General features: G+C 41.9%; 1 protein-coding gene across 2 annotated transcripts in view; it reads right to left on the bottom strand.

Annotated features, from left to right (window-relative positions):
* Positions 1-27,281, bottom strand: part of EML3 (EMAP like 3) — a 375,337-nt gene that overhangs the window by 87,543 nt on the left and 260,513 nt on the right. For both annotated transcript variants that reach the window (XM_068260560.1, XM_068260561.1), the window contains exons 14-17: positions 23,378-23,529; positions 22,642-22,767; positions 9,466-9,597; positions 3,528-3,595 (exon numbers count right to left, since the gene is read on the bottom strand). In XM_068260560.1, coding sequence (XP_068116661.1) covers positions 3,528-3,595; positions 9,466-9,597; positions 22,642-22,767; positions 23,378-23,529 — 478 coding nt within the window. The remainder of the gene's footprint in view (positions 1-3,527; positions 3,596-9,465; positions 9,598-22,641; positions 22,768-23,377; positions 23,530-27,281) is intronic.

The following is a 27,281-nucleotide window of genomic DNA, read 5'->3' as shown; positions in this document are numbered from 1 at the left end:
ACCTAGCTGGGAAACACTTCCTATTCTGGCATTCCTGTCCATGGACCCAGGGAAAAGCTCTGGGGAAATACTTTGAGAACCGAGACACACAGGAGAATGTCTCTGTATTTCTACCCCCCTTCCTTTCAGCTGCTCTGCCCGGAGCCGCGAGCACAGCCTGACGTGACGTGGATCCCCCAGCCCCTCCTCCCCCCCTGCCATGACGTGTGGGGGCCATGACTCTCGGGGGCGGGCTCTCTCCACTGCCGCCATTTTGAGTCCTGGACTGCCAGCTAAGATGGCTGCTCCCATAACAGCCTCTCGTTCCTATACCTTAGGAAAGAAAACAAACTCAAATAGAACATACATTTTTTTTATGCATAGTTACACACAGCATCTATCCACAGTGCACAAAAATCAGCCTCAGCATTCCTTCACATCTCAGCTGTAATCCAAACTGCAATCAGACATACGGATCCCCAGAGACGTAGGAATCTTTCTCACTCTATCACAGACATAACTAAGAACCGCCCGAGCGAGCTAAACGACTCCAAACCACTGTAACTGTTTTAACTGTTAACATCCCAGCTCGAACTTCAACACAATACAGACTTTGAAAAAACATGTTAGCAGCAGCACCGACTGGAAATGCGAGAAACGTGCAGAACATCTCACAAACAGAAAGACACTCGCTTTCCTCCTCTCTCCCTCTATCCCCTCTCTCCACAACTCATCTGCAGCTTATCTCAGCCATAACTCAGAACTATTACAGCGCTATTACTGAGACGAACAACAGACGAGCTGGCTGAACAACATAACAGATGCAGATATTTACAAGCATGTTAGCAACTCTGACTGGAAACGCGCGGAGGAAAGACAAACAAAAACCTCACCCATTATCTCAGCTGTCCCTCTGCGAACTTCCACAGCTACCCAGAGACAAGGGCTGTCCACCCAGCTCCCCGAGAAAAACTTACTTCTAAGTTTTACAACTGTTCTCTCCTGTCTACTCTGCTACCTCTCCCCCCTGTCCACCACTAACACTGTTGGTTTCCCAGTCTCTGGACAGGGAGAGAAAAACAAAACAAAACCCAGAGAGAGAGAAAACAAAACATCTGCCACACAGGAACATCGAATCCTAAGAAACAATCAAAGCGCATAAACTCTGAAAACACGTTCTGTATTTACATCGGAGCTGCACCTCTCCTCACCCCTCCCTTCACGCACAGGAGAGATGAGAAGCCCGCAGCCTCCACTCTGCAATTAACACAGAATGTACACATTAACACAGATAACGCCATATAACAACGTAAAACATACTTGCCTGAGCAGAAGACTTTGTAAGCCTGCGAATTCGACCAGCTTTTGGCAACTTTCCACGACACTGAGTGGATCTCTGGAACTACTGAGCGTCAGCTCTGTGTACCCACACTGGCTCAGCGGATCAATCTCCAGCGGCAGCTGCCAGCCGGCCTCGGAGCCTTCCAGTCACCTGTGATCCGGTTTAGGCTGTGACTGATGTGCACTGTCAGTCAAAGTTTAACATCCACGAGTGTCGCCGCTGGTTTCCCCGAATTGCAGCCCGTGCCCGTGTGTGCTCGGCTCCCACACACTACTCACACCAGCTTATCAGTCTCAGCTTGATAAGCTTTACAGTCCGTGTCCGTCTATTCCGCTTGTTTTGCTGTGGAATATCTTGAAACCATTTTCCTTCGGCCCCGGCCCTGTCTGCCTGTTTTGCTAGGCAGGGAAGGATTTCAGGCACCACTGTTATAAACTGTTCTTATCACCTTGCTTCGACACCATCGTCTCACAGACTGTGAGACCACTTGACTCTCCACACAGCAAACAGGAAATAGACTTTCTCAGGCTTCTCAAATGTTTACGTTATTTATTCAGGAAACAGGAATACAGATAGATACAGTCATCATATCCTAGCTATGCAAATCTTCATGTTGCATTATAAGCTCATGATTAGACTCCCTGCTGAAGTCTATCAGGTACCTTCTTCCTACCTACGTTCCACTAAACTACCTATGTACAGCAAACATTATATCAGATTACATAAAGGAAGAACATGCCTAGAGAAATAATTGGGTTCCAGTCAGTATTGCGAGCTAGTGCGGAAGGAAGAAGCAGAAGTGAGTTCCCCATCGCTCGCTCCAGATTTAATACCGACTAGGAAAGAGTTAAATATGACATCATCTTCGCCACCCCCTATATCAGTCTATTGGTGGACCCACTCGTGGTGTCATCATACCCGCCTACTCGATTAATAATCAATGAGGCACTTGACCCAGATGCAGGCATGTAGATGTTTAGTAAACATGGCCAATGTTTACTGTTCCTGTCCTGTAAGTGGAGGTCAGAGTAAACCGATGGCCTTCTTTAGGAACATGTTCTCAGTATCTGCGTGTATCTTCTGCTACACGCAGACCCTGAGATGCCTCTGCCTGCATCACCAAACCTCTATCTATTTTAAAGGCATACACTGCGGACAAGCCTTTTACATAAAACTCAGGCCAAGTAACTGAGGCCTACTTAAATTATAACAGGGGGGAGAAAATCTGCTTGAAAAAAAAAGTAAGAATGATTTTAAACTTTTGAATTGCCTTGTTAGCAGCCTTTCCACTAATATATCAGCCTGCAATAGAGAATGTATTGTGTATTTTATGCCTAACAGTTACTCTTTAAATATACTCTAAGGCCTTGGTAAAGAGATTTACAGGTGAATTATGTTTACCTGGGCATACAAAGCCCGATTGCAGTCGTCATACAATCACATTGGTTGGTGAATGGAGTCCAATTGCCTATACTGTGTTTTAATATTTATGCAAATGTAACCTGTGATGGAAAGGGGACTGTTTTAGTGGGAACAGCACTGTATTATTTCAGGTGATTTACACAGAAATATATCTACAGTATTGCAACTTTTTGCATAAATTATAATTTGTGATGATTATTTATGTTATATAATCATTCCCTAGCACTAATAAATTCTGGTTTTACAAATACTTTTATCTCTGAATTCAATGAAACAGGTGAGTGAGCCACCTGACCGTGTAAAAAAAGGTATTTAAAACAGATACAGATAATAGATTTCTGAAGAATAAGTCATTTTTAAAAAGTATGTTACAAATGCTATTTCTTTTATGGATGGCTATGCTTAGGGGAACTCGTGGAGAAGCATGTGATCAGTTTGATCAGCTGATAGATTTAAGGTCCTGATTTGCTCTGATGACTTCCTGGTTTAACTCCTGATCATAACCAGCAAATCAGCGCCATACAAATCTATCAGCTGATCACACTGATCACATGCTTCTCCATCAGTTCTCCTAAGCATTGTCATCCCTATTCAATATCAAGTTCTATGACTCTTCACGGAGTTCTCCATTAAACCTGTAACTTATTATATATACGGTATCCTTACACTGTCAAGTAGAAATGTGGCCGTTCACCATTCTCTTATATTTTTGCTGTATCTATTTATTCAAATTGATAATAAAGCTAGTTGTGAAAGGAATTTTTTTTTTTTACGAAGTACTTACTTTCCTGTGCTCAGACCAACACATGCTTCTCTTCCATTTGGGTGAAAGTCAGCACACAAGCCAGGATCCTAGAAACATGAAATAAATTTAATGTGCCCAAGCACAGTCCTGTTTCATTATTTTATTAATTTAAGAATATCTTCAGCAATGTCCCCAAAAAGGTAAAACAGAAAATGAAGTCAAGCCTTAAACATAGTTAAAGTGCAACTTTAGTTACATACGTTTTACCACATTTAAAAAAGTGACAACTGCCATTGTTTAATAGGAAACAAATATGGCAGCCTCCATATAACTATATTTAAAGGAAACCTGTAATGTCCCCCCCTACACAACAAAGAGTTCCAGTTACCTGGGGCTTCTGCCAGCCTCCTGCAGATCATTCAGAGATGGCGCATCTCTAAATGATCTTCTGATCACCGCCGCTGCTCAGTTTCGTAACCGCCGACTTGCTAGTCGACGGCCACTGTGCGTCCTCATTCGCACTCTCGTTGCCTGGAGTGTCCTGCGCGGTGCAGTACAAGAAAATCTCAGACAGCGCATGCACAGTGAGGCTGCAGGGGGCTGGCAGAAGCCCCAGTTAAGTGAAATTCTTTTTTTTGGGCGGGGGACATTGCAGATATCCTTTAAGGATTACCATATATCCCCGAATATAAGTTGACCCCAATATTTGATCCTCTTAACCTGGAATTTTTCTTAAAAGACTCAAGTCTAGTCGCCCGGGTGCTCATATAGCCGGCGGTCATTGCTTCATTGTGATACGCAAGTCCCTTCATTGCGGCAAGGTAATGATCATGAAGGGGAATTGGCACATGTACATGCCTTTTGTTTTGTTGTTGCAGCCGCAGTGCAGCCAGAAAAATTAGGCAGGCATGTACACGCACCAGAAAAATTAGTATAGCGGCCGCTGCTAGCATTTTAAATGCTACCATAGATATAAAAAACCACACATTTTACTTTCGTCATACATGCCCCGTGTGCTTTACAGAAGCCCAGCAGAATACGAATGATGCATAAGGGCCAAGGCAGGAGACAGCGCACATTAAATGCATGGACAGGGGGCACATTCACATTAGGGGAAACAGCGCTGGGGGTTCTGTCATGTAAGTCACTCTTCCCAATATTGCATGCCATGCAACTGACATATTGCAGCATGTCCGATACATACATTCAACCAATTTCGGGCCAAAATTGGTTGAATCGTCGATCGGGCATGCTTGTGGTGGCCCCAGTTTGCATGCGATTTAATAATAATTTGATGCTTAAACGGCTGCCAAGTCGACTGATATATGAACAACTTAAAGGTGAACTCCTAATGTGCTTTTTTTAAGAGGGAAAATGCTGCCAATTATGTGTATTTTGGGGAAACGCTGTGCATTATGTGTATTTTGTGGGGAAACGCTGCGCATTATCTGTATTTTATAAGAAAGGCTCCACATTATGGGTATTTTGTGAAAAACGCTGCCACATTATGTGAATTTTGGGGCATACGCTGCCACATTATGTGAATTTTGGGGCATACGCTGCCACATTATATGTCTTGCTGTCTGAGGGAGTCTGCCTGCTGTCCCTGTGATTAGTGCCAAAGAAGTCTGGCTGCTCTGCGCCCATGTGCTGTTTGTGGGTGGGTGGACAGTGTTTAACTACCTTTAGGGTCACTTTACCTAACTGTGTTTTGGGAGAATACCCATGCTTACTGTCTTAGCAGAGCCCGATCATATCAGCTTTACTGTGCAGGCGCGAGTCCTTTGCAGTAGAGCGAATCGATCGGACTTGGCTATTTCCACCTTAGCCCAAACAAAGAGCCACTACTGCGCCTGCGCTGGATCGCGGTTGGTAAATATTGCCGCGCATGTACAGTATTTGTCGAAGGAAGTTTTGAGGGAGCCAGCACTGGATTCCCCCAGGCTACAGAGGACGGGGAAGCCTCATTGGGACCCTGAGGCTTCCCCCTCCCAAGGTAAGTATCTCCCAGAGGGAGATTTTTTTTTGTTACAGGTGTTCTTTAATAACAAACTGGATACACAGCAATCTATTATTCTCAAGGTGAGCCTATGGCTCTATGGCTTTTTGCAGTTCATTCAGATGGGGCTGGTTAGTGTTAAGAGTAGGTGGTGGGTGGTTAGGAGTAGTTGAGGGGTGGTTAGGAATATTAAGCAGAGAGTTCAGATGAGAGTTAGGACAAAAGAAGTGATAGTAGCATATTGTTTAAATTGCTGATATTCTACTATTATGGTTAATAGAATATCAGTACAGTAACCAAGCAGCTTGGGGTGACCCAAAACCATAAGAAGAGTATAAGGGACTAAGAGACCAAAAAACACTCCTAAAAAGCAATGCCTAGGTTGGTTTTCCTTCTTAAAACAGAAGGAATTTATAATAATTCAGCTTTAAGTGAACATCTGTGGTTATCCACAATGCTCCACTACTGAATATGGAAATTATCTCTTTATACCCCTGAAAGCCAGGCTAGCATCCAGAAACGCTGGTGTCTAGCAAGCCTATAGCTTTCAATTTTACAAAGCCACATCAACCCCACATGCAGACAGCCTGTTTCAGACGTTTGGTCCTCATCAATGCATGGCAGGGATTGATATGGCTCAATGGGTTAGGGCTTGGACCAAATTACTGATATTCTATTACTATTTCATGCCTATTACCATTATTTTAGCACCCATTTTTCCCAGCGGCGCTATTATAGATCTGCCCAACTATGCCTACCACTAACTCTCTCCTATCTATGCATAACCCCAGCCACTCCACACAAACTCCTAACACTAATCCTTCCCAATCTATACCTAACACTAATGGGTACCACCATAGGCACCCATGTAAAATGTTGCTAACTTCGGCTAGAACAGTAAATTTGGGCGCTGTTGTCCCCCAAGAAAATAACAGGCAGGGGACCGCTCACTGTAGAAACTGTTAAACAACCAATTGAGAGAAAAATTCAGTAACAAGGGCGACTGCCATGGGCATGCTAACTCTTATTGTAAAGAACCAAGTATCCATCTAGGCAAAATATAAGCCATAATGAAACCACCAAAAACACTAGTAATCAATCAGATAACAATTTACTAGAGAACGTATCCCGAATACGGTCAATCATTGTCATTAATTGTGGAGACACCTGCTCTCCTGTGCATTTGATGGTTTTAACTGGTTTAAATATTTTTTTCGGGATACGTTCTCTAGTAAATTGTTATCTGATTGATTACTAGTGTTTTTGGTGGTTTCATTATGGTTTATATTTTGCCTAGATGGATACTTGGTTCTTTACAATAACACTATAGAAACTGTGACTATAAATAGCAGGTGCCGTGGCAGCCACTATATTTATATTTATAGTTGCAGTTTCTATAGTGGGCAGCTCCATCGCCCGCTATTCTATCGGGTATCTCTGGTGCCCAGATTTACTGTTATAGTTGATATTAGAAGCCAAATTTATAGGACCCCTCACAGCACCTCCTGTCACCTCACAACACAGATCTGAGGTAACACAGCTGTGAGAGAGGCACAGTTAGGGCAGGTGCACCCCAGAGTGCTTCTGGAGCATTTTCTTAAATGCTTGGGGATAGAAAAACGCTTGACTAATGTATTTCAATGGGCTGGTGCACACCAGAGCGGTTCGTTTCTTCCACAAACGCAAACTCGGGGGCTGCAGCATTTTTCTAGATTTCTGAGGCGTTTCTGCCTCAATGTTAAAGTATAGGAAAGTGGAAAACCGCTCTGAAAAACACTAGATCAGAGCTGTTTTCCAGGCGTTTTTGTTACAAAAGCTATTTAATAACAGCTTTACTGTAACAATATATGAAATCTGCTACACAAAAACGCTCCAGAAAACGCTAGGCATGTTTAGAAAACCTAAATCGCTCTGAAAATCTGCTTCAAAAACCTATAGTGTTTTGCAGATCTGCTAGAGGTTTTTGGTGTGCACTGGCCCTTAGTGAGAGGCCACACTTTTGTCTGCGGAAATGGGTTTTCCTATGGATAACTGTTTGCATCCTTTGCACGTTCTCCACTATAGACTGTCAACACCTTCTACAAGTGTATGGGAATAATATGCACGATGCAATTTCATGAGGCAGGGAATCATTTTTTTGTTACACGTGCGAATTGCAGCTGGAAAATGAACAAATGAATGCGTCACCACTGGAAAGTATTACGTGAGATTTAAAATTGGTTGAAATTGCATGCGTTTCAACAAAGCCTTACTATTTACCTACAATTATGATACTTGTTATTGGCTGTAACAGTCATCGTTCAAGTATAAGATACGTACCCACATGAAGATGGATCAGGGATCAGCGGTGATCAGCCATTGTGCCCGGATCCATGTTCTCTACCACAGCAAACAATTGTTAAAAATGATTGGGGTCAAATTATCACAACGGGCAATGGGAATCTGAGAGATTGGTCACTCTGTCAGTGATCCATCATGGCACGTCATGACACATTGTTTAACTAACTTTTGCAAAACGATCATTGGTCATGAAGAAAGTTGTCCGCCGTGGAAATAAATTGCTGCAAAAAATCTGTCATAGATTCGGACCTTCAGGCACAGTAATTAGATGAGGGACCTCCATGATCCTTTGCACCAATCATTGCTGCATTTGGATGGGGCAACAGGGGTGCTCGTGAACCTTTTTTACTATTTAGTTTTTATTAATGATCACTGTTACTAGCAGTAACAATGATAATTGAGGGACTCCGAGAACACTGATTGGTGAAGGAATCACATGTTTGCTTGGGCCAATCACAGCCGCCACAAAGGTCAAGGGATCACATGATCTCTTTGACCAATCACTTCTGCAGTAGGCGGGTCACACACACGCTTGCAAGATCATTACAGGAAGTCATGTACTTCCTGTATGCATTTTTTAGAATGATCACGGTTACTGGCTGTAACAGCAATCATTCTCACTAAACAAGAAAGGATTGGCTCAGGGGGCACATGTCCCCTTTCACTGATCCTTGCTGCTTGGAGGAATGTCAGGTGCGCGCATGTGGCTAAATGCATGGACGTGCTAGTCACTATCATGTCACTGCAGCTAAAGGGGGTAAGGAGCTAGGTTGGAGCAGGGAAAGAATGGGATGAGACAAGAAGAAGATCCCAAAGAACAGGACAGATAACATACTCAGCTGCTAAGGCAATAGTCATATGGGCTCGACCACATCATAGAGCTCGTCTCAAGTGACACATCATTGCTGTCTAATGAAGTTACCAAGATGCAAGAAGTCAACCATTGCATGTTGAACAAACACCTAGACACAGTGCCACCAGCAGATGAAACCTGGCAGTGCAGACTTCCTAACACCAAACTACTACTCTGGGTGAAGAATTGCTAGTTTATCAATTCAATTAAACAGTGGCTGTGATCACAAACCTCACACTTCAGACAACTGTCCCATTTACCCTTTTGATCTTTTTGCTTCCACCTCATTAATTTAAAGACAGCTGAATTGCACAGATTTGTGGAGTTTTCACTAATTTCAGCAAAAGGATAGATGAACTCCACTTTAAAAACCAACCGGGAAAATAGTGATGATAGGATTGCTTCTATTAGTGAATCAATGTGTTGCATTAAAGTGGACCTGAACTCTTGCACAGAACAGAAGGAAAACATATAAAAATGCACTCTGTATGCATATAGAGAGTTTAACCGGTTTAATTGCTCCTCATTTGTGTCTAATCACAAGTTGTAATTTGATCTCTCCCCTGTGTCACGTGACTGCCACGGCAAAGATGGCTTATACACTCATTTCAAAGCACAGGATGTTAACAATATGTCTGCTTCCATGAATCAGGAAGTAGAAAGAGTGCAGATTTATTTTAGCATTTGTATCAGCTGTAGCAAAGAAATGTTTTTAAAGGTTATTATGCTGTTAGAGCAGAGAATATGTTCTAAGTTCAGGTCTGCTTTAAAAATGTATATCTCACCTCCAATATGCATGACCAGCTCAAAGTGTGACTACTGCCATTCCAGATGCACAATTGCTTGTCATGTCCACAGGTCATGAAAATGTTCTGGTAGGGGTGTGTAGCCAAACCCCACAACTCATCTGTGTGACCCTGTGAAACAAAATAATGTAAGTTTACAAACATTTTTCATGTAAGTTTTTAACAGAATGGGGAAGTTGCAAAACACTAATCAACTCTAACAGTTGTTATTAAAATATGTTAATTTTTATTAAATTCGCCTAAACTATTTTGCTTTTATAACAATTATTTAATAACTTAAAATCCACTTCAAATCCCAAATGAACTAAAAACCAGATAAGGTGTAGTAGAAAATATAACACTATTGACTGGTAGCCATTTTACTGCATTGAACAACATTTAAGTGGTATCCAGAGGCTTCCAAGATCTGATGCCCCTGTGTTCCTGTGCTGGGACCCTTCTAAAATATTTAAGTACAATGTAGAATATGGTGCTCGCGACTGCTCTCCCCTGTGTGTACAAGTGCAGCTTCACTGAGCAGGCACAAAGCTAGGCCTGCATCCACACAGTAGTACAGAGCCACTAATGCACGAGCGGCTCTGTGCAACTGCATAGGCATGACCACTACTGGCACCTGTCCGGTATGGCAACGCTCATACACGAGGGAGCGTGATCGTGAAGAAGAAGAGGCTTATGGCAAAAATCACTGAGCTCAATGAGGATTGAGGAAGCCTCTGGACCATCCAGCATCTTTTCTCTACAGTGAGGAGTATCTAGCTTTTTTTTCACTACAGATTTGCTTTAAATTGATCATCTTCCATTCAAAAATCCTATAAAAAAGTTCATTATTTTTATCCATTGTTTGATTGAACTGTGTACAATGCTTTAAGCATATTATCTGTTTTCAGACTGAATGAACTGCTGAAGGCCATGGAACATATGATGTATTCATTTATATCATAACCAGTAACCACACACACCAGCGCACACAATGTTCAACACCAATAGCTGTGGCATTCTTCCAGGATAAAACTACAGTGGGATGCGAAAGTTTGGGCAACCTTGTTAATCATCATGATTTTCCTGTATAAATCGTTGGTTGTTACGATAAAAAAATATCAGTTAAATATATTGTATAGGAGACACACACAGTGATATTTGAGAAGTGAAATGAAGTCTATATGATTTACAGAAAGTGTATAATAATTGTTTAAACAAAATTAGGCAGGTGCATAAATTTTGGCACCACAAAAAAGAAATGAAATCAATATTTAGTAGATCCTCCTTTTGCAGAAATTACAGCCTCTTAACACTTTCCTGTAGGTTCCAATGAGAGTCTGGATTCTGGTTGAAGGTATTTTGGACCATTCCTCTTTACAAACCATCTCTAGTTCATTCAGGTTTAATGCCCAAATTTATGCACCTGCCTAATTTTATTTAAACAACTATTGCGCACTTTCTGTAAATCCAATAAACTTCATTTCACTTCTCAAATATCACTGTGTGTGTCTTCTATATGATATATTTAACTGAAATTTTTTATCATAACAACCAACGATTTATACAGGATTTATACAGGATCTCGACGATTAACAAGGTTGCTCAAACTTTCGCATCCCACTGAATTTTAGTTTTTAGCACACAGTTTTGGAGGGCAAACATATTGCTCTATTGTCGTACTGAACCACACTTACTATGAAGTGCCCCTTTCCAGACAGTTGGTAAAATCTCCTTTTGTATATGTTAAGGCTATTTCCATTTTTTTTATTGCCCACAATCTGTGGTGACAAAAATAATTTTCACTGCTGTGAGTATGCCACCACTTTCTCCCTCACTTTTGCCCGCGAGTGAGAGGGGAAACTCTTTCTTCTTTCCCCTAGAGATTTTCATCCTCGAGTCCCACGCCCCACCGTGGATACCCAGTGACTTGAAGGATCCACTACCAAACTGGCAATTCAACAAAAGTGGAAAAAGTGGGCCCATTTCATGGAGGCTTTACAGTGATTGGTGTAATTAATTGGAGATTTTTACAATAAGGAGGCAAACAGCCAAGTGACATTATTATACAGACAGAAGCTGGCATTTAGTAATCAGAGAAACTGAACCAGCAGCTGAACAAAATAAAACCTGCATAATCAAAAAGGGTTTTTAAAAAGCTGCAGAAACTGTGAAATAAACAGATAGAGATAGATAATTAATGCAACAAAATACATAAGGAAAGCTAAATCATGAGTTAATACACAAGGGCCCATATGCAATTCCCATTTTCTCCTAATTTTTTTCCTGTGTGATATTTTCACACCTTCTCAATAAAATGTCTTTTAACCTTTTTCCGGACTTTTATGATTAAAATCTAGCCCTGCTATCCTCATGGGAGCTAAAATACCTAAATTAACCCAGCTCTGAAGTAAAGCTACAGTTCGGGGGCGTGGCCAAGATGGCGCACTGAGCGGTTGGGTTTTCTAGAGGCTCCGCTGCCCGGCTCAGAATATAACAACTTTACCGATCATCCTGATTGCCCTCACATGAGTAATCGCTGCTGATTGATCCTCTGATCCGCATGAACTCCTCTGACTTCTGCTGTGACCTGCCGGGGGAGAGTGAGCCAGAACTTCTCGGAGCCCCGACCTCTCCGCCTCAACACGGAGATACACCCGAGGGACCTTCCCGCTCACAGCGTTCTCCTTGCAGATACTCTCCGTACCCCACAATGTCGCAGCGAGGACCCAGAGGCAATAATGAGAAGGGGGAGAAGGAGAAAGGCGAGAGGGAGAAGGGGGACAAGGAGAGGGGGAAACCCCTGGGAGAGACCCCCGCACTCCTAGCGCTACAGGAACATGCCGCCACCGAGAGAGCAGAAGAATCCACCTCAATGCCCACCACGGCTGAACTCATGGAGGCTATTCGTACCTGCCAGAGCACGCTGACCTTCAAGATAGACACTATCGAGAACGGCTTCAGCTTACTGCGACATGACATGTCCAAGCTTAGAGACAGAACAAAGGAACTTGAGACCCGAGTATCCACCGCTGAAGATACCTTGCAGCACCATAGAATTGTCATCCCCGGTGTTTTACAGCGTTTGACCCAGCTAGAAGATAGAGCTGTCGACGTGGAGAATAGAAACCGCCGCAACAACTTGAGGCTGGTTGGAATACCGGAGGGTGCAGAAGGCTCCGATGCGGCCACCTTTCTAGAAGAACTTCTACAACGGCTACTGCCAGACGCCAAGTTTTCAAAACACTTTGCGATTGAGAGAGCTCATCGCCTGGCAATCCGCAAGAACAACCCACCTGGAACAGCACCACGACCGATGATCTTCAAATTGCTGAATTATAAAGATCGTGATGCCATCCTCACGGCGGCCAGGAGGGCGGGAGATCTCCATTATCAAAGCACCCGGCTTATGATATTTCCAGATCTCACCAATGAAACCCAGAAATTGCGGCGCTCATTCCAACATGCAAAAAGTAAGCTCCGGGAGAAAGAAATCACATATGCCATGTTATTCCCTGCTCGCCTCAGAATTCAACATAACGACGAGGTAATGTTTTTTGAAAAACCGGAGGAGGTGATGACTTGGCTGGAGTCGCTTCCAGCACAGTAAGTGTTAATTCTTTGTTGGGGATGCTGACATCTAACTTTTATTAATATATGGGAGAGAATATACTGTGAACTGCAGAGGGTTGGCCATAGTGGATAATGCACGGTGAGCTGCGGGAACAGAGAGGGGATTAGACTGTTACTCGGCCATGTTGGTGACGTCAACCTTCTTCTTCCCAGCTAACACGGAGGGGTTTTACCTTTCTCCTCTTTGCCCGGGAAAGATGACTCCACCCCTCCTCTCTCAGGGCGCAGCCTAGGGGGATACTGCTGCCATTTTACACCTATCGGTTCAACATGTCACTATCTTGCTATGTGCTGGAACTTTACACTTTCTCCCTCTTTGGGACATAAACCGATAATTGCAGTGACAATAATCAACGCAGGGTTGCTACTGGTAGTATCACCCTCTACAAAAAGTTCACTCCCTGAACGCTGGATCAGCGTATATTGAACAATCAGCATACCCCAAAACATCGGAATCTACATTACCAGCTATGTTTATATATATTGTTGCTATAGAGGGCACCTCCTCTGCGCATAATAGCAAACCTCTTAAAACTGTTTATCGATAAAATTATTCTGATAATGTTTCCATATTAACGGTTATATCTTTGTTGATTGGAGAATGTTGGGGGCCAGGGGGGTTTCACTCTCTACTCTCCTGCCTGTGATTGTTGCATATTGGGGAGGATAGATTTGACTAGTTGCTAAAATATGAAGCTATGGTGGCTGGTGAGCGGATTATGGTCAGATTTCAAATTTTATTATAAAAGTATACCGGGGCTCTAATCTATATGCAGTAATAATCTTCTGAAAACCAAAAGCGTGCTAGTTTAAAAAAGAGGGGAGAAGATGTAACTATTGTAAATGCGGACTCCCATGTGTGCCTCTACAAATGAAGGCCACCGGGGGGCACCAGAGCTCTATGCAATTTAATTACAGCAGCTGCATAGGTCATTGGACTGACGGCCCTTAATGGCCTTGATAGATTGGGTCCTTTGTCTCGAGGGGGGTTGTGGGGGGGGACACCTCAGATAACTGTCAGCAATACCTTCATGCAGCACCAGCCATTCAATACTCTTAACACATTATCTAGCCGTCAATTATAACAGTAAAGAATGTGCGGTTCTGCTCCCTATCTATTAACAGAGTCAAATGCTGCAGAAAACCGCCGAGATCCTGCACGCGGGCAACTTATTTGGAGGGCGGGATAGCTGTCCTGATCTATATTTACAGTACGCTGTCTATCATTACCTCTCCCGAGGGGTCCTGCCCTTTCAATTACCCCAGAAGGCTTGATGTAGCAGCTGTTCTAATGCAGGGTCTCCCCCGAGCAGCTCTCCCCTTGAGATGATGGACTCCTCTCCCTTCTTTCACATTGAAAGTTATCCTTTTACTATATATACTAAGTATACAATTTTTTCTTTCTTTACTTTTGCATATTTGTAAACCGCCTAGGCATATTGCTCCTCGGTAACATGAGGAAAGGCTTATTGAATATGAGAGACATCCCCCACCTGCTGAGCGATACCCTCTGGAACAAGTACTACCTGCTGGCCGGGCTGGGGACGACCGGCGACCTGCGGGAGACCTTTTGATCCCTGTGGTTCTGTCCCGCTCTGTCGCCATCCTGGTCAGCAGCCTTCCTATTGGAATACTTGTGGAATCGTGTCAGTCTAGTGGTGACCCTGTATTTTTATTTTGTACGGGTCTCCTTCTGGGTTGACCGGTTCGTTCAGTGGAAGAGGGAATATGACTACAATGTTTATACACTGCCTAGCCATGCAGCACCCGCGAATGAACATCACAATAGTAGCCATGGCAGCTATACCTAGCCTATGCAGAATGTAACTGGATCGCTGTGGCCTGTAGACACCTCCCACAGACCTTGGCGGCTGGCCCTACCCTGGCTTCTCCATAACACTAACCCTCACCCAAAGGGCATCAACAATGTCCTGATATCACCAAATGTCAATCACAGGCGGCTCCAATGCTTTAATGTTCTAGTTCCCCACCAAGATGCTCTAACCTGTTAAGTTGTTACTATACCTAAGACTCAGACCTCCCAACCTAGTTGGTTGGGTGTTGCTGGGCAGCGGGCCCTACAGGGCCTCTAGCCCGTCCCTTTTTCCTGTTTTTTAGCTATACAAGTGTGTAGTTCCACACTGTTAGATAATATATAGTGTCTTTTTCTTCTACAATAGAGGAATAAGTGTTTTGGTTCTCTTGTTAAGGGATACAAGCTACTCTGGACCAGTTGTTAGGGCGTAGCAGGGTGGGGGATAGGGGTTGGGTTTTTATTTTTAATACAGGGCTTGGGATATCTTCTTATAGCCAAATGATAATTGATATGTTCTATCTTTCTTTCCTCATCTTTTCTTCTTGGATCTGTACCTTTGCCTCCCCTCCCCGTGGTGCATTGTCCTTCAATTTATTACTAATAAGAGCCGCAACTAAGACTATACATAATCCGACAGGGTACCTTCTACTATCTCTACGATGACCGACACAAAAATTATTTCCTGGAACGTCAGAGGGCTCAACTCTAAAATAAAACGTTCCCTGGTGTTTGACTTTCTTAAACGACATAACCCCAATATCTGTCTCCTACAAGAGACTCATCTCCAAGGCAGCAAAATCTTGGCCTTGAAAAGACCATGGATCGCACACTCATACCACTCTACTTACTCATCTTATGCTAGAGGAGTCTCAATCCTTATAAATAGGAACATGCCCTTTCAACTGCATGACCTTAAGATAGACCCGGGGGGGGGGGGGGCGGGCGATACGTCATACTCCATGCCACATTTAATAATGAAACCTTAACCATAGCCAATGTATATCTACCACCTCCTGCAGACATGCAAATACTTAACAAAATACTTGCACTAATAACTCAGATGCCTTCTCAGAGGGTATTGATAGGTGGAGACTTCAATTTAATCCATGATCCTGCATTAGACAGGCTCAAAAAGTCCCCCAGAGATACCTTGGAGTTTGGCAACTGGATAAACAATTGTAACTTGGTAGATATTTGGCGGTGGAAGCACCCCAATGTGAAGGCGTACTCTTGTCACTCCGTCACTCATGGTTCTCTGTCTCGAATTGATTTAGGCTTAGCCTCCATGGACTTTCTTCCAATGGTGGTAAACTCTGACTTTCTAGCTCGTGGTATTTCTGACCACGCTCCTCTGGAGATAATTCTGAGAACAGGAGTGAGGAAGAGTGATAGAATTTGGAGGCTGTCTGGACATTGGATAGTGGACCCAACTATAGATGATATTATCAAAAGGAGATGCCGTGAATACTGGTCTATCAATACTAATACAGCCTCTCCGCAAGGAGAATGGGATGCCTTTAAAGCATATCTAAGAGGTCATTATATGAGTGCTATTAAAATTGCCAGGTCTCAAGTGCACGCACTTATACAGTGGAAAGAACAAAAAGCATTACAACTCGAATCTGAATATATTTTATCATCAGACACCTTAGCATACAGAAACTGGCAATTAGCTCTGCAAGAACTGGACATATACAGGGTAAATTCTACTAAGAAGAGGTTACTAGACCAAACACAACGTATATTTGAGCAGGGCGACAGGAACGGTAGCATGCTGGCCTGGCTGGCAAAAGACACCCAGGCTACCGCCACCATACCACGACTACAGACTAAAGACCAGACAGTGACTTCTGATCCCGCCATAATCAATGACACCTTCTTAAATTACTATCAGAATCTATACACAAGTAAGACTATTTCAAATGAGAAAGATATTCGGGACTACTTACAAGGCATCACTCTCCCCACTTTATCCACAGACGATTCCACAATAATGGAAGCCCCGCTGTCTCTAGACGAGATTACGAACGCAATATCAGATCTGCAGCCTGGGAAAACCCCAGGACCCGATGGCCTACCGGTAGAATTCTATAAACACTACAGCAAAGTATTAGCACCCAGACTAAGAGTTACTCTACAACTCACCCTTTACAGGGGATATCTGCCGCCCTCCATGCTGGAAGCACTTATAATTGTCATTCCAAAACCGGATAAGAACCCGTTACATTGTACATCATATCGCCCGATATCGCTTCTCAATGTAGATGCCAAAATCTTGGCTAAAATTCTAGCAACTAGACTTAATAAGTTTATCAACAAGCTAGTTCATCACGACCAGTCAGGTTTTATGCCAGGTAAGGGCACCGACATCAACATTCGGAGATTGCTAGCAAATGTTTCCACCACACACTCAAACACAGGGCAAAGAATAATTGCCTCGCTGGATGCCGAAAAGGCATTTGACTCTGTGGAGTGGGGATATCTGCTGGCAGTTTTAAAAAAATTTGGCTTTGGAGCGAACTTCTTGACCTGGATTCAGCTCCTGTACACTAATCCTAGTGCTCGGGTCAAAACAGGAGATGTCATTTCTCACACTTTTACACTAAAAAGGGGTACCAGACAGGGATGCCCGCTGTCTCCGTCGCTATTTGCCTTGGCGATGGAGCCAGTAGCAGCCTACATTAGGGAATCTCAAACCGTTCAGGGGCTAAAACTTTGGAATCTGGAAGAGAAAATCTCCTTATATGCTGACGATGTATTACTATATCTCAATGACCCAGCACAGTCCTTACAAGAGGCCCTCCGAATCTTCACGGTGTTTGGTGCCCACTCAGGCATTGGGATCAACTGGACTAAGTCACTTCTTTTCCCATTAGATAATACACCCCAACTTAATTCGAACTCCAATATGCAACTACAGATAGTTCCCCAATTTAAATACCTGGGAATCCAAGTCACAAAAAACCTTAATCTATATAAATCTTTAAACATAGATCCGTTAGTTCGTAGCTTTGAGGAAAAATGTAAAACTTGGAATAAACTACCGCTCACTCTCATAGGAAGAATCAATCTCCTAAAGATGATATTCCTACCCAAATTTACCTATGTCTTTAGACAATCCCCAACTTGGCTCCCTAAAGGCTTTTTCCGCAAACTTGACTCTATCATACTCAAGTTTATCTGGGCAGGAAAACAATCTAGGATTTCACTAGAAATTCTCCAACTTCCCAAAAGTAGAGGTGGCCTGGCGCTACCTAACTTACAAAAATACTTCTGGGCCTCAGTACTTGATACAACGCGCTGGTGGTTTTCGCAGGACCATCATAACCCGGCGGTTAATGTAGAGGCGGCTATACTAGGCTCTTACGAGCAACTTACTAATTTCCCTTATAGAGGACCTAAATCTAACTCAGACGCCACAGTGGCTATGGCAACAACGTGGAAAGCATGGAGGGCGGCCAGAGCGCCTCTGCGAACAGAACATACAATATCACCATATACTCCGTTGTGGGGCAATCCCCAACTGCCACACTTTCTTACCATCCCTGACCCGATTATCTGGGCACAGTATGGTATCAAAAACCTTTCACACATACAAGGCAACCATTGCATATTGACCTTTAACGAACTTAAGAGACAGTATAATCTCCCCAATAAACATTTGTTCCGATACTTACAACTAAGACACGCTTACAATACTCAATTTAATAACCTAAACTTAACACTGGAAATAGATGATCTAGAGAAGCTACTACTGATTAAAGATCTGACAAAAACGCTATCAACAATCTACACTGAACTTCTGACTATGAACAACAGTAAACTAGACCTCTCACTACAAAAGTGGACTGTAGATGTTCCTGACCTGGACAGGGAGGACTGGGACATAATACTAGAGGAATATCCATCCACAGTAGTTTCAGCCAGAGACCATTTACAGCAAATCAAATTTCTACACAGAATCTACTTTACCCCAGAGCGTATGCATAAAATAAATAGAGATAACTCTGACAGATGCTGGAGGTGTCGCACACAATGTGGTAGTTTTATACACCTCTTTTGGACATGCCCACATATTGCACCATTTTGGACTGATGTACTGAACACGGTCAATACCATACTTCAAACCACCCTTATTCTAGATCCTGCCCTGATGCTTTTAGGTCATTTTGGAGAGACATCTCTAAGTAAACACAAACAATTGCTTGTCCGGGTGTTATGCTTCCAAGCCAGGAAACAAATACTCTTAAACTGGAAACAACCATCTGTCCCTACATTGGGTAGCTGGGTCAAATCAGTGAACAAACTTTTACCCCTGTATAAAACTACCTATTTAAATAGGAAGTGCCCCAAAAAGTATCATAAAGTTTGGGGTATCTGGGAAGACAAAATCCTGGATTCTACAAGTAACAACTTCATCCCAATCTTGGATTGATCCCTCGGTTGACTCTTAAAGACAAGGGGTGACACCGCGGGACTGGGGGTGGGGGCAGGGGGCGGACCACTTTCTTTTCTCTTTTCCTTTTCTCTCTTTTCTCCTTCCTCTCTTCTTTTCTTCCTTCTACCTATATATGTTCTTTGGAGAGGTACAGCTACATAAAATACCTAACTGCTTATACCTGATGACTTTGATATCTGTGTGACAAGGAACTACATCTTGTTAAAAATGTAACTGGATTTATTACAATGTTCACAGATGTTATAATGCTATTGTTTATTGTAACAGAACAATTAATGTACCTTCCCACAATGTTTGTGGTGTACTGTGTCTATGTCAAAATGAAAAGCTTCAATAAAGTTTAACTGTAAAAAAAAAAAAAAAAAAAAAAAGCTACAGTTCAAGCCTGGAGCCACTTGAAGAAGTGTATTAATACTGTCTCAGATGATCACAATCCTATCCAGGTCACTCAGCACACAATAGCTAATTTAATAGGACATGTAGATTTTACCATGTGGATCAAGGCAGGAGTTAACATCTCTCTGACATCTGGCCTAATTTTTTAATTTCAAAAGTGCTTTTTCATCTGTTTTTTTTTTTTGGGGGGGGGGGGGGGGGGGGGTACTTTCTCAATAGCTATGTGCTTAAAAGTTAATCCAAAGAGAAGATGAAAAAATACAGTAAGGTCTATCAATATTTGGACAGAGGCAACTTTTTTCTAATTATGGTTCTTTACAATACCACAATGAACTTTAAATGAATCAACTCAGATGCAGTTGAAGTGCAGGCTTTCAGCTTTATTCCAATGGAGTGAACAAAATGATTACATAAAAATGTGAGGCAACTAAAGCATTTTTTAACTCAATACTTTCATTCAGGGACTCAAAAGTAATTGGACAAATGAAATGAGAGGAAATAAAATCAGCAGGGGATCGACTATATAGTCTCCTCACTGTAGTTTTGCATGAGTACTTTGTTTCTGACTTATTTTTAAAGCTGTTATAACATACATATACATCTCAATAAATTAGAATATTATCAAAACGTTAATTTATTTTAGTAATTCAATTCAACAAGTCAAGCTCATATGTTATATCCATTCATCACTACACACATATTGGAATAGTTCAAGCATTTATGGGCCATATGCAATTCCCCTTTTCTCCTGAGTTTTCTCCTAGGTGATATTTTCACAACTTGCCATACAATTCCTTTTAAGCTTCCAGCAAGAAAGCAAATACTCAAAATAAATGTGGTGGTACTCTTTCACTAACTTCTGGGTACTTTTTCAATTGTAAAATGCTTAAAAGTTAGTTTAAACAGAAGATGAAAAATATCTCCTAGGAGATAACTCAGGTAAAAGTGAATTGCATATGGGCCCATGTCTCTTGATTTTGCTGATCAAGGATTATAGCTAATGAAAACCCAAAATTCTGTATCTTATGGTGTGTACACACTTGAAAGATTAATTAAAGATATCAGACCAATTTTACCCCCTTCCATGAAGTATGAGAGCCATACTCTACACAGTCTATTCTATTGAGGTGAGCTCCCCATCAGATAAAACACTTTGCAAGATGCTGAACACAAAGATGCTGTACACATTCAAAAGATCAGTATCTGCAAAATATCTGTTCTGCAAAATGCATTCATAGTCTATGATATCTGCAGATCCTCATACACACCTTGTTTAACATTCATCTGCAGATCAGATCCACCAGGATGGATTTTTAGATCTGCAGATGATTGTCAGATATGCAGACGAATGTCTGTGTGTATGAGGATCTGCAGATATCATAGACTATGAATGAAATTTGCAGTAATGGATCTTTTGCAGGAACAGATCTTTTGCAGATACTGATCTGTTGAATGTGTACACCATCTTTGTGTGCAGCATCTTGCAAATATTTTTATCTGATGGGGAGTTCAGCTCCATAGAATAGACTATGCAGAGCATGGCTCTCATACTACATGGAAGGGGGTAAAATTGGTCTAAGATCTTTCATTAATCTTTCAAGTGTGTACACACCACTAGTATCTCAACAAACTAGAATATTGCAAAAATGTTCAGTATTTTAGACTTGTGGTTTCTCATTACATACAGTTAACCTAAAACACCTACAGATGTGTCTTGAACCTTTAAATGGTCTCACAGTCTTCTTCAGTAGGCTACACAACCATAGAGAAGACTGCTGACTTTACAGTTGTCCAGAAGACAGTCACTGACACAGCTGATGGGGAGGGTAAGCCACAAAAGGTAATTGCTAAAGAAGCTGACTGTTCACAGAGTGGCAGAAAAAGATGCACAAGCAACAGAGATTACCACAGCCCTGAGAGCTAGACACTGCCCATTCAAGAATTTGGGGGAGATTCACAAGGAGTGTGTCTGGAGACAGTCCTTCAAGAGTCAAACCACACAAATGTATCTGGGACATGGGCTACAACTATGGCATTCTTTGTGTCAAGTTACTCCTGAACCAGACACAATGTTAGAAGTACCTTATCTGGGCTAAGGAGAAAATGGACAGGGGACCTATGTCATCTGCTGGTGTTGGTCCACTGTGTTGTTTGAAGTCAAGCCATCTACCACGAAATGTTAGAGCACTTCATGCTTCCCTCCGCTGACAAGTTTTATGGCGATACTGATTTCATTTTCCAGCAGGAATTGGCCTTTGCCCAAACTGCCAAAAGTACCAATACCTGGTTTAATGACCATGGTATCACTGCACTTGACTGACCAGCAAACTTGCCTGACCGAGACCCCAAAGATAATTTATGGGGTATTGCCATGAGGAAGATGAGAGACACCAGACCCAATATACAGATGAATTGAAGGCTGTTAGCAAAGCATTCTGGGTTTCCATAACACCTCAGCAGTGCCACAGGCTGATCCATGCCATGCCCCATTGATGCAGTAAATTATGCAAAATGAACCCCAAGCAAATATTGAGTGCGTACAAGGACATATTTTTTTCAAAGGCCAATATTTCCGGATTAAAATCATTTTTTTATTGATCATTTATAATATTATAATTTTCTGAGATACTGAATTTTGTATTTTTATTACCTGTAGCCAATATTCAGCAAATTGAAAAGAAATAAATGCTAGAAGTATATCACTCTTTCAGTAATGAATCTAAATAATATATGTTTCACTTTCATTCTGTTAATTTTTAATACCAATCATACCATACCTTTTCACAGTGCTCTTACCACTTCCAGAGAGTACTGCAAGGCCTTTCTTTTTTCTATCTTGTTTATTGATGATATCACATAAATAGGCTGCACAAACCTGTATAATAGGGGTAAATCCTTGTTCTAGCGACCCTTTCAAAAGAGCATTCTTTGTCGTACCAACCAACAGGTCACCATTCATGCCTTCTACAATAGAACGCACAGCACCAAAGTGCTCTGGAATCTGTATGAGAAAATGACTGAGTTAATGGGGTTAGATTACGCTGTCTTAAAAATATGTTTCTTGTAGTACATAGTGGAGTTTATCTGTGTGGATTTTAAATTCGCCTCGTACCTTCACAATTTGAATAAAGTTAAGTAATATGAACTATTCTGCTGTAACAAATACTGTATGTGCCCATACAGCAGATTTCATGCAGCGTGAATTGGTCAGAAGTATAAATGGGTGGACAAGGAATAGGAGTTATGGCTGTGAGGGTGACTGCGGACTGTAGGAGATATGAAGAATCATAGAATGTGGGTGTATAAGGCAGCATTCACATTTGTCTGTTCTCATGTGCGTTTTTGATATAGCAAAACAAATCTGAACTTAGAACCAATTTTAAACAACGGGCTAATCCACACAGCTGCATTTTTACATGCAGGAAAAAACCGACAGCAGTGCAGCATAATTCTGCACACTGTGCACACTTTCTCTATCAATCACTGTGTTAAAAAATGTGAAGGCCAGACAACAGCAATACCAAAACACACTTGAAGGTTTGAATGATGAATAAATGCTATTGAAATGATAAGAGGTATGCTAAAATACTTCATTACTTTATCTTTCTTACCTCACATTCCTTAAGTTGACTCAGCGTCTCACTCCATAGTACCAATCGTTTGTCCTTCCCTCCTGAACTGAGTACACAGCCCCCTCTTAGAGCAGTAAGCGAGGACACACTACCATCATGTGCACGTGTGTGATGTACTATTTGGTAGGTATCTGCAGAGAGTGATAAACAAAAACAAAATTGGATCAGACTATACACTGCCATTTAGATTTATAAAAATTATCCAATAGTATTTGGTTGAACTAATAGCTTGGCGGATGAGCTTTTTGTCCCTAGGCCTTCTCAAAGGACTAGAGGACATGATCTGCGCATAGAGGAAAAACGTTTTAGCCATTTATTTAGGAAAGGGTTCTTTACAGTAAGAGTGATTAAGATGTGGAATGCATTGCCACAGGAAGTCGTTATGGCAAACTCTATACCTGCATTTAAAGGGGGCTTAGATGCTTTCCTTGCATTGAAAGACATCCATGGCTACAATTACTAGGTGTTGCCCAGTACTGTTGATCCAGGGATTTTATCTGATTGCCATCTGGAGTCGGGAAGGAATTTTTCCCTTTTGGGGCTAATTGGACCATGCCTTGTAAGGGTTTTTCACCTTCCTCTGGATCAACAGGGATATGTGAGGGAGCAGGCTGGTGTTGTACTTTGTACTGGTTGAACTCGATGGACGTATGTCTTTTTTCAAAACAAATAACTATGTAACTATTTCTAAAAACAAGACTGGAAAAAAAGGTTGGTAAAAGGCAGTTTGGACATGCAAACAAGCAATCACAGTATACGTAATATCCAGCTTGCATACAATAATATGCAGAATCTGCCAGTACTCTATATAACAAATACTGTAGAATCCATAAGAAACAGTAGTGAAATAGTACATCAATGCTGTAGTCATAGAGACATACAGCAACATGTAGATTGCCAAGATGTTCAATGTAGCTACTTATATCCAAACAGTAAGTCTCTTAATATGAAAGAATCATGATCATATATAAACAATGCAGGTTTTTTCAGTGCATGAAACACTATAGAGAAAGAGGAAGAGGAAGCTTGCTTCAGTTACTCAGAGCAGCCTCCAGAGACAACACCAGGTAAGTTTGTTACAGCTTGTAATTATTGATAGGGTACAGCAAGAAAGCAAAAAACACAAAACAGAAAAAAATACACCTTCATTTTCAAATAATATATTGTCGCCATACATTGTATTAGGAACATAATTTAAATGTTGTGATAACTAGGACAAATAGGCAAATAAAATGTGTGGATTTTATGTACAGTAACATTGTTTATTTTAAAACTGAAGGGGATGGAATTTAAAAAATAGTATATTTTTAATTTTTCTACCTTGATTTCCCCTTTAAAATGCATAGAAAAGTAATTCCTGAAAACAAATATCACCCACAAAAAAAAAAACTAATTTGTGGCGAAAAAACTAGATCTAGATCATTTAGGTGTGAGCAGCGATAAAGTTATGGCCATATTAATGGGTGGAGTGCTGAAAGATGAAAATGGCACTTGGCAGGAAGGGTAAAACAGCCACACCTAGGGCGTTTTCGCATTTTTTTAAGCGGTGATTTCGAAAAATTCCCTAAAAGCGCTTGTGCAATGATTCCCCATGAGACTGTTCACATCTGAGCGGTTCGATTCTGATCCGCTCACCAAAGCGCTGCCTGTACCATTTTTGGGGGCAATTTGCCTCAATGGAAGGTATAGGGAAATCACAAATCACTTGAAAAAGCGCTTTAAAAAAGCGCTTTGTATAGCGATTTTCCCAGCGCTTTTAAGAATAAATACATTGTATTTATTATTTTCCGGGGTCACAGAGTTCACTTCCTGACTTGTGTCAGGAAGTAAAAAAACAAATCAGTCTGCAAAAGTGCTTTACACAAAACTGTAACGTGCAAGTAGGCGCCGGGAGGCGCTAAAAATAATCATCAAAAAAATCGAAAAACACTGGGGTCAGCGATTTCGATTTTAGATGTAGGGTCACCAAGAGCCACATGTAGTGTAGTATTTACTGGTAGTTGAAATGAAGTATGATAGAGTAATAAGCTATGCTCACAAAGCAGGGTAACCTAAAAGGCAACCACTGTTGCCGTTGCATTGTCCCCCGGAGTATGTAAATAAACTTGTTGTATTTGACATTGGCAAATTTTCACCTTTCAGCACTCCTCCCATTAATATGGCCATAACTTTATCGCTGTTCACACCTAAATGATCTAGATCTAGTTTTTTTATTGGTAATTTTTGTGTCTGCTTGGAGGAGTCCACCACTGCCTCATGTTTTACACTTTTTAGATGTTTTTATCCCTTTTGGCGCCTCTGTATCCATATTATGCTCGATTTTAGATGTGAACAAAGCCTCATAGTTAAAGTGTACCAGAGATCGTTAAATACAAAGAATCAATACTTACCCGGGCCTCCTCCAGCCCAATAAACACGTGTGAGTCCCTCGCCTTCCTCCCACGGTCTGCCGTTCAGCAGCAATCAGCCCCGGTAACTGGGTCAGTCGGGTCCAGTATGGGTCTTCTGCGCATGCGCAGAAGACCCAGACTGACGCGACTGAAGCAATTACCGGGGCTGATTGCTGCTATAAATTCTTTTTTCCTACATTGTTATCACTTACAGTAGGTAGTGAAAATCAGACAGGTTTTGGACTGGTCTATCTCCTCATGAGAGATTCTCGGTTTTTCATATGTATACAAAAGCATTCAGTGAATGGCAGGTACTCAGTCCAACAGGCAGACTAGTGAACAAAAGAGTATAGGGCCAGCCAGCATCTTTGTAGAGATCCTTTCCAGGGACTGATTTGTAAAGAATAAAGGTAATACAGAGAATCCCCATGAGGAGAGGTACAAGTCCAAAATCTGTCAGATCTGTCAGCTTTTTACTACCTACTGTAAGTGACAATGACATAGTTATTTTTATTATCATAATTATACTGAATTATACTCTGGGAGAAATGTACATTTTATACGAACTGTATCTATTCTAAATGTTACAATTCTTCTATATAGTTATCCTTTAAGATGATTTTTTATGAGATAATCCTCCACCAAAATGATAATCACTGACTTATGTAACTGAAAACAAGCTATCTTCCACAACCCTGACAAACACTTATAACGTGTGACGTAAGTTATAAATACCAAAGTAGCCCTCCTGTTAGAATATGTAACAAATTTCATTGTGAAGAACACTTCTTTGAGCCCAGAGGCACAATACACATTCAAATAGCTAAATTTAAGCACTGCACACCCGCTTTCCAAACTACTGATGGTTTCACCATGCCTCACCAACCACATCACTGCTGATCTTCGCTGGCTGCTCCACTGCTGAACTCCCCACCAACTGATCCATCGCCGACCTCCATACAAGTTACGTTATTACCAACCAGACACCCCATCTACCAATCACACACAGCTGGATTTTTTTGCCATCATTGATGTTCTGCCAACTTCACTGCTGATCTCCTGTGGACTGCTCCTCAGGGCTCTTTCACATTAGGGCAGATTTTGTGCGTTAACGCAAACGGCTAACGTTTGCGTTAACAAAGGTAAGATGAAAGTCCATAGACTTTCATTTTACCTTTCACACCCGACGCTGCGTCTTGATGCGTTGCGGTTCCGACGCACCCGGGCGCAGTTTTTCGTCCAACGCACCTGCGAGCCGGCGTTTTCCGTCGGGTTTAATTACCAGCTACCGCCACTGATTGCGTCGCACCGCAGATACCCGACGACACGCCGCAGGCAGACAACGCGTGCAGGAGAAAGGCTCCTGCACGCGTTGTCTAATGTGAAAGAGCCTTACCAGATTGATTATTGATGCTACTTTGCTGAACCCCTTCAGCCACATCATTGGTGACATTTATCTCATCTGGGTCTAACTGCTGTCCCCCTGTCTATGC

This window comes from Hyperolius riggenbachi, chromosome 11 (assembly GCF_040937935.1).
Source record: "Hyperolius riggenbachi isolate aHypRig1 chromosome 11, aHypRig1.pri, whole genome shotgun sequence".
Classification (NCBI taxonomy): domain Eukaryota; kingdom Metazoa; phylum Chordata; class Amphibia; order Anura; family Hyperoliidae; genus Hyperolius; species Hyperolius riggenbachi.
This window is presented reverse-complemented; position numbering and strand designations above follow the sequence as displayed.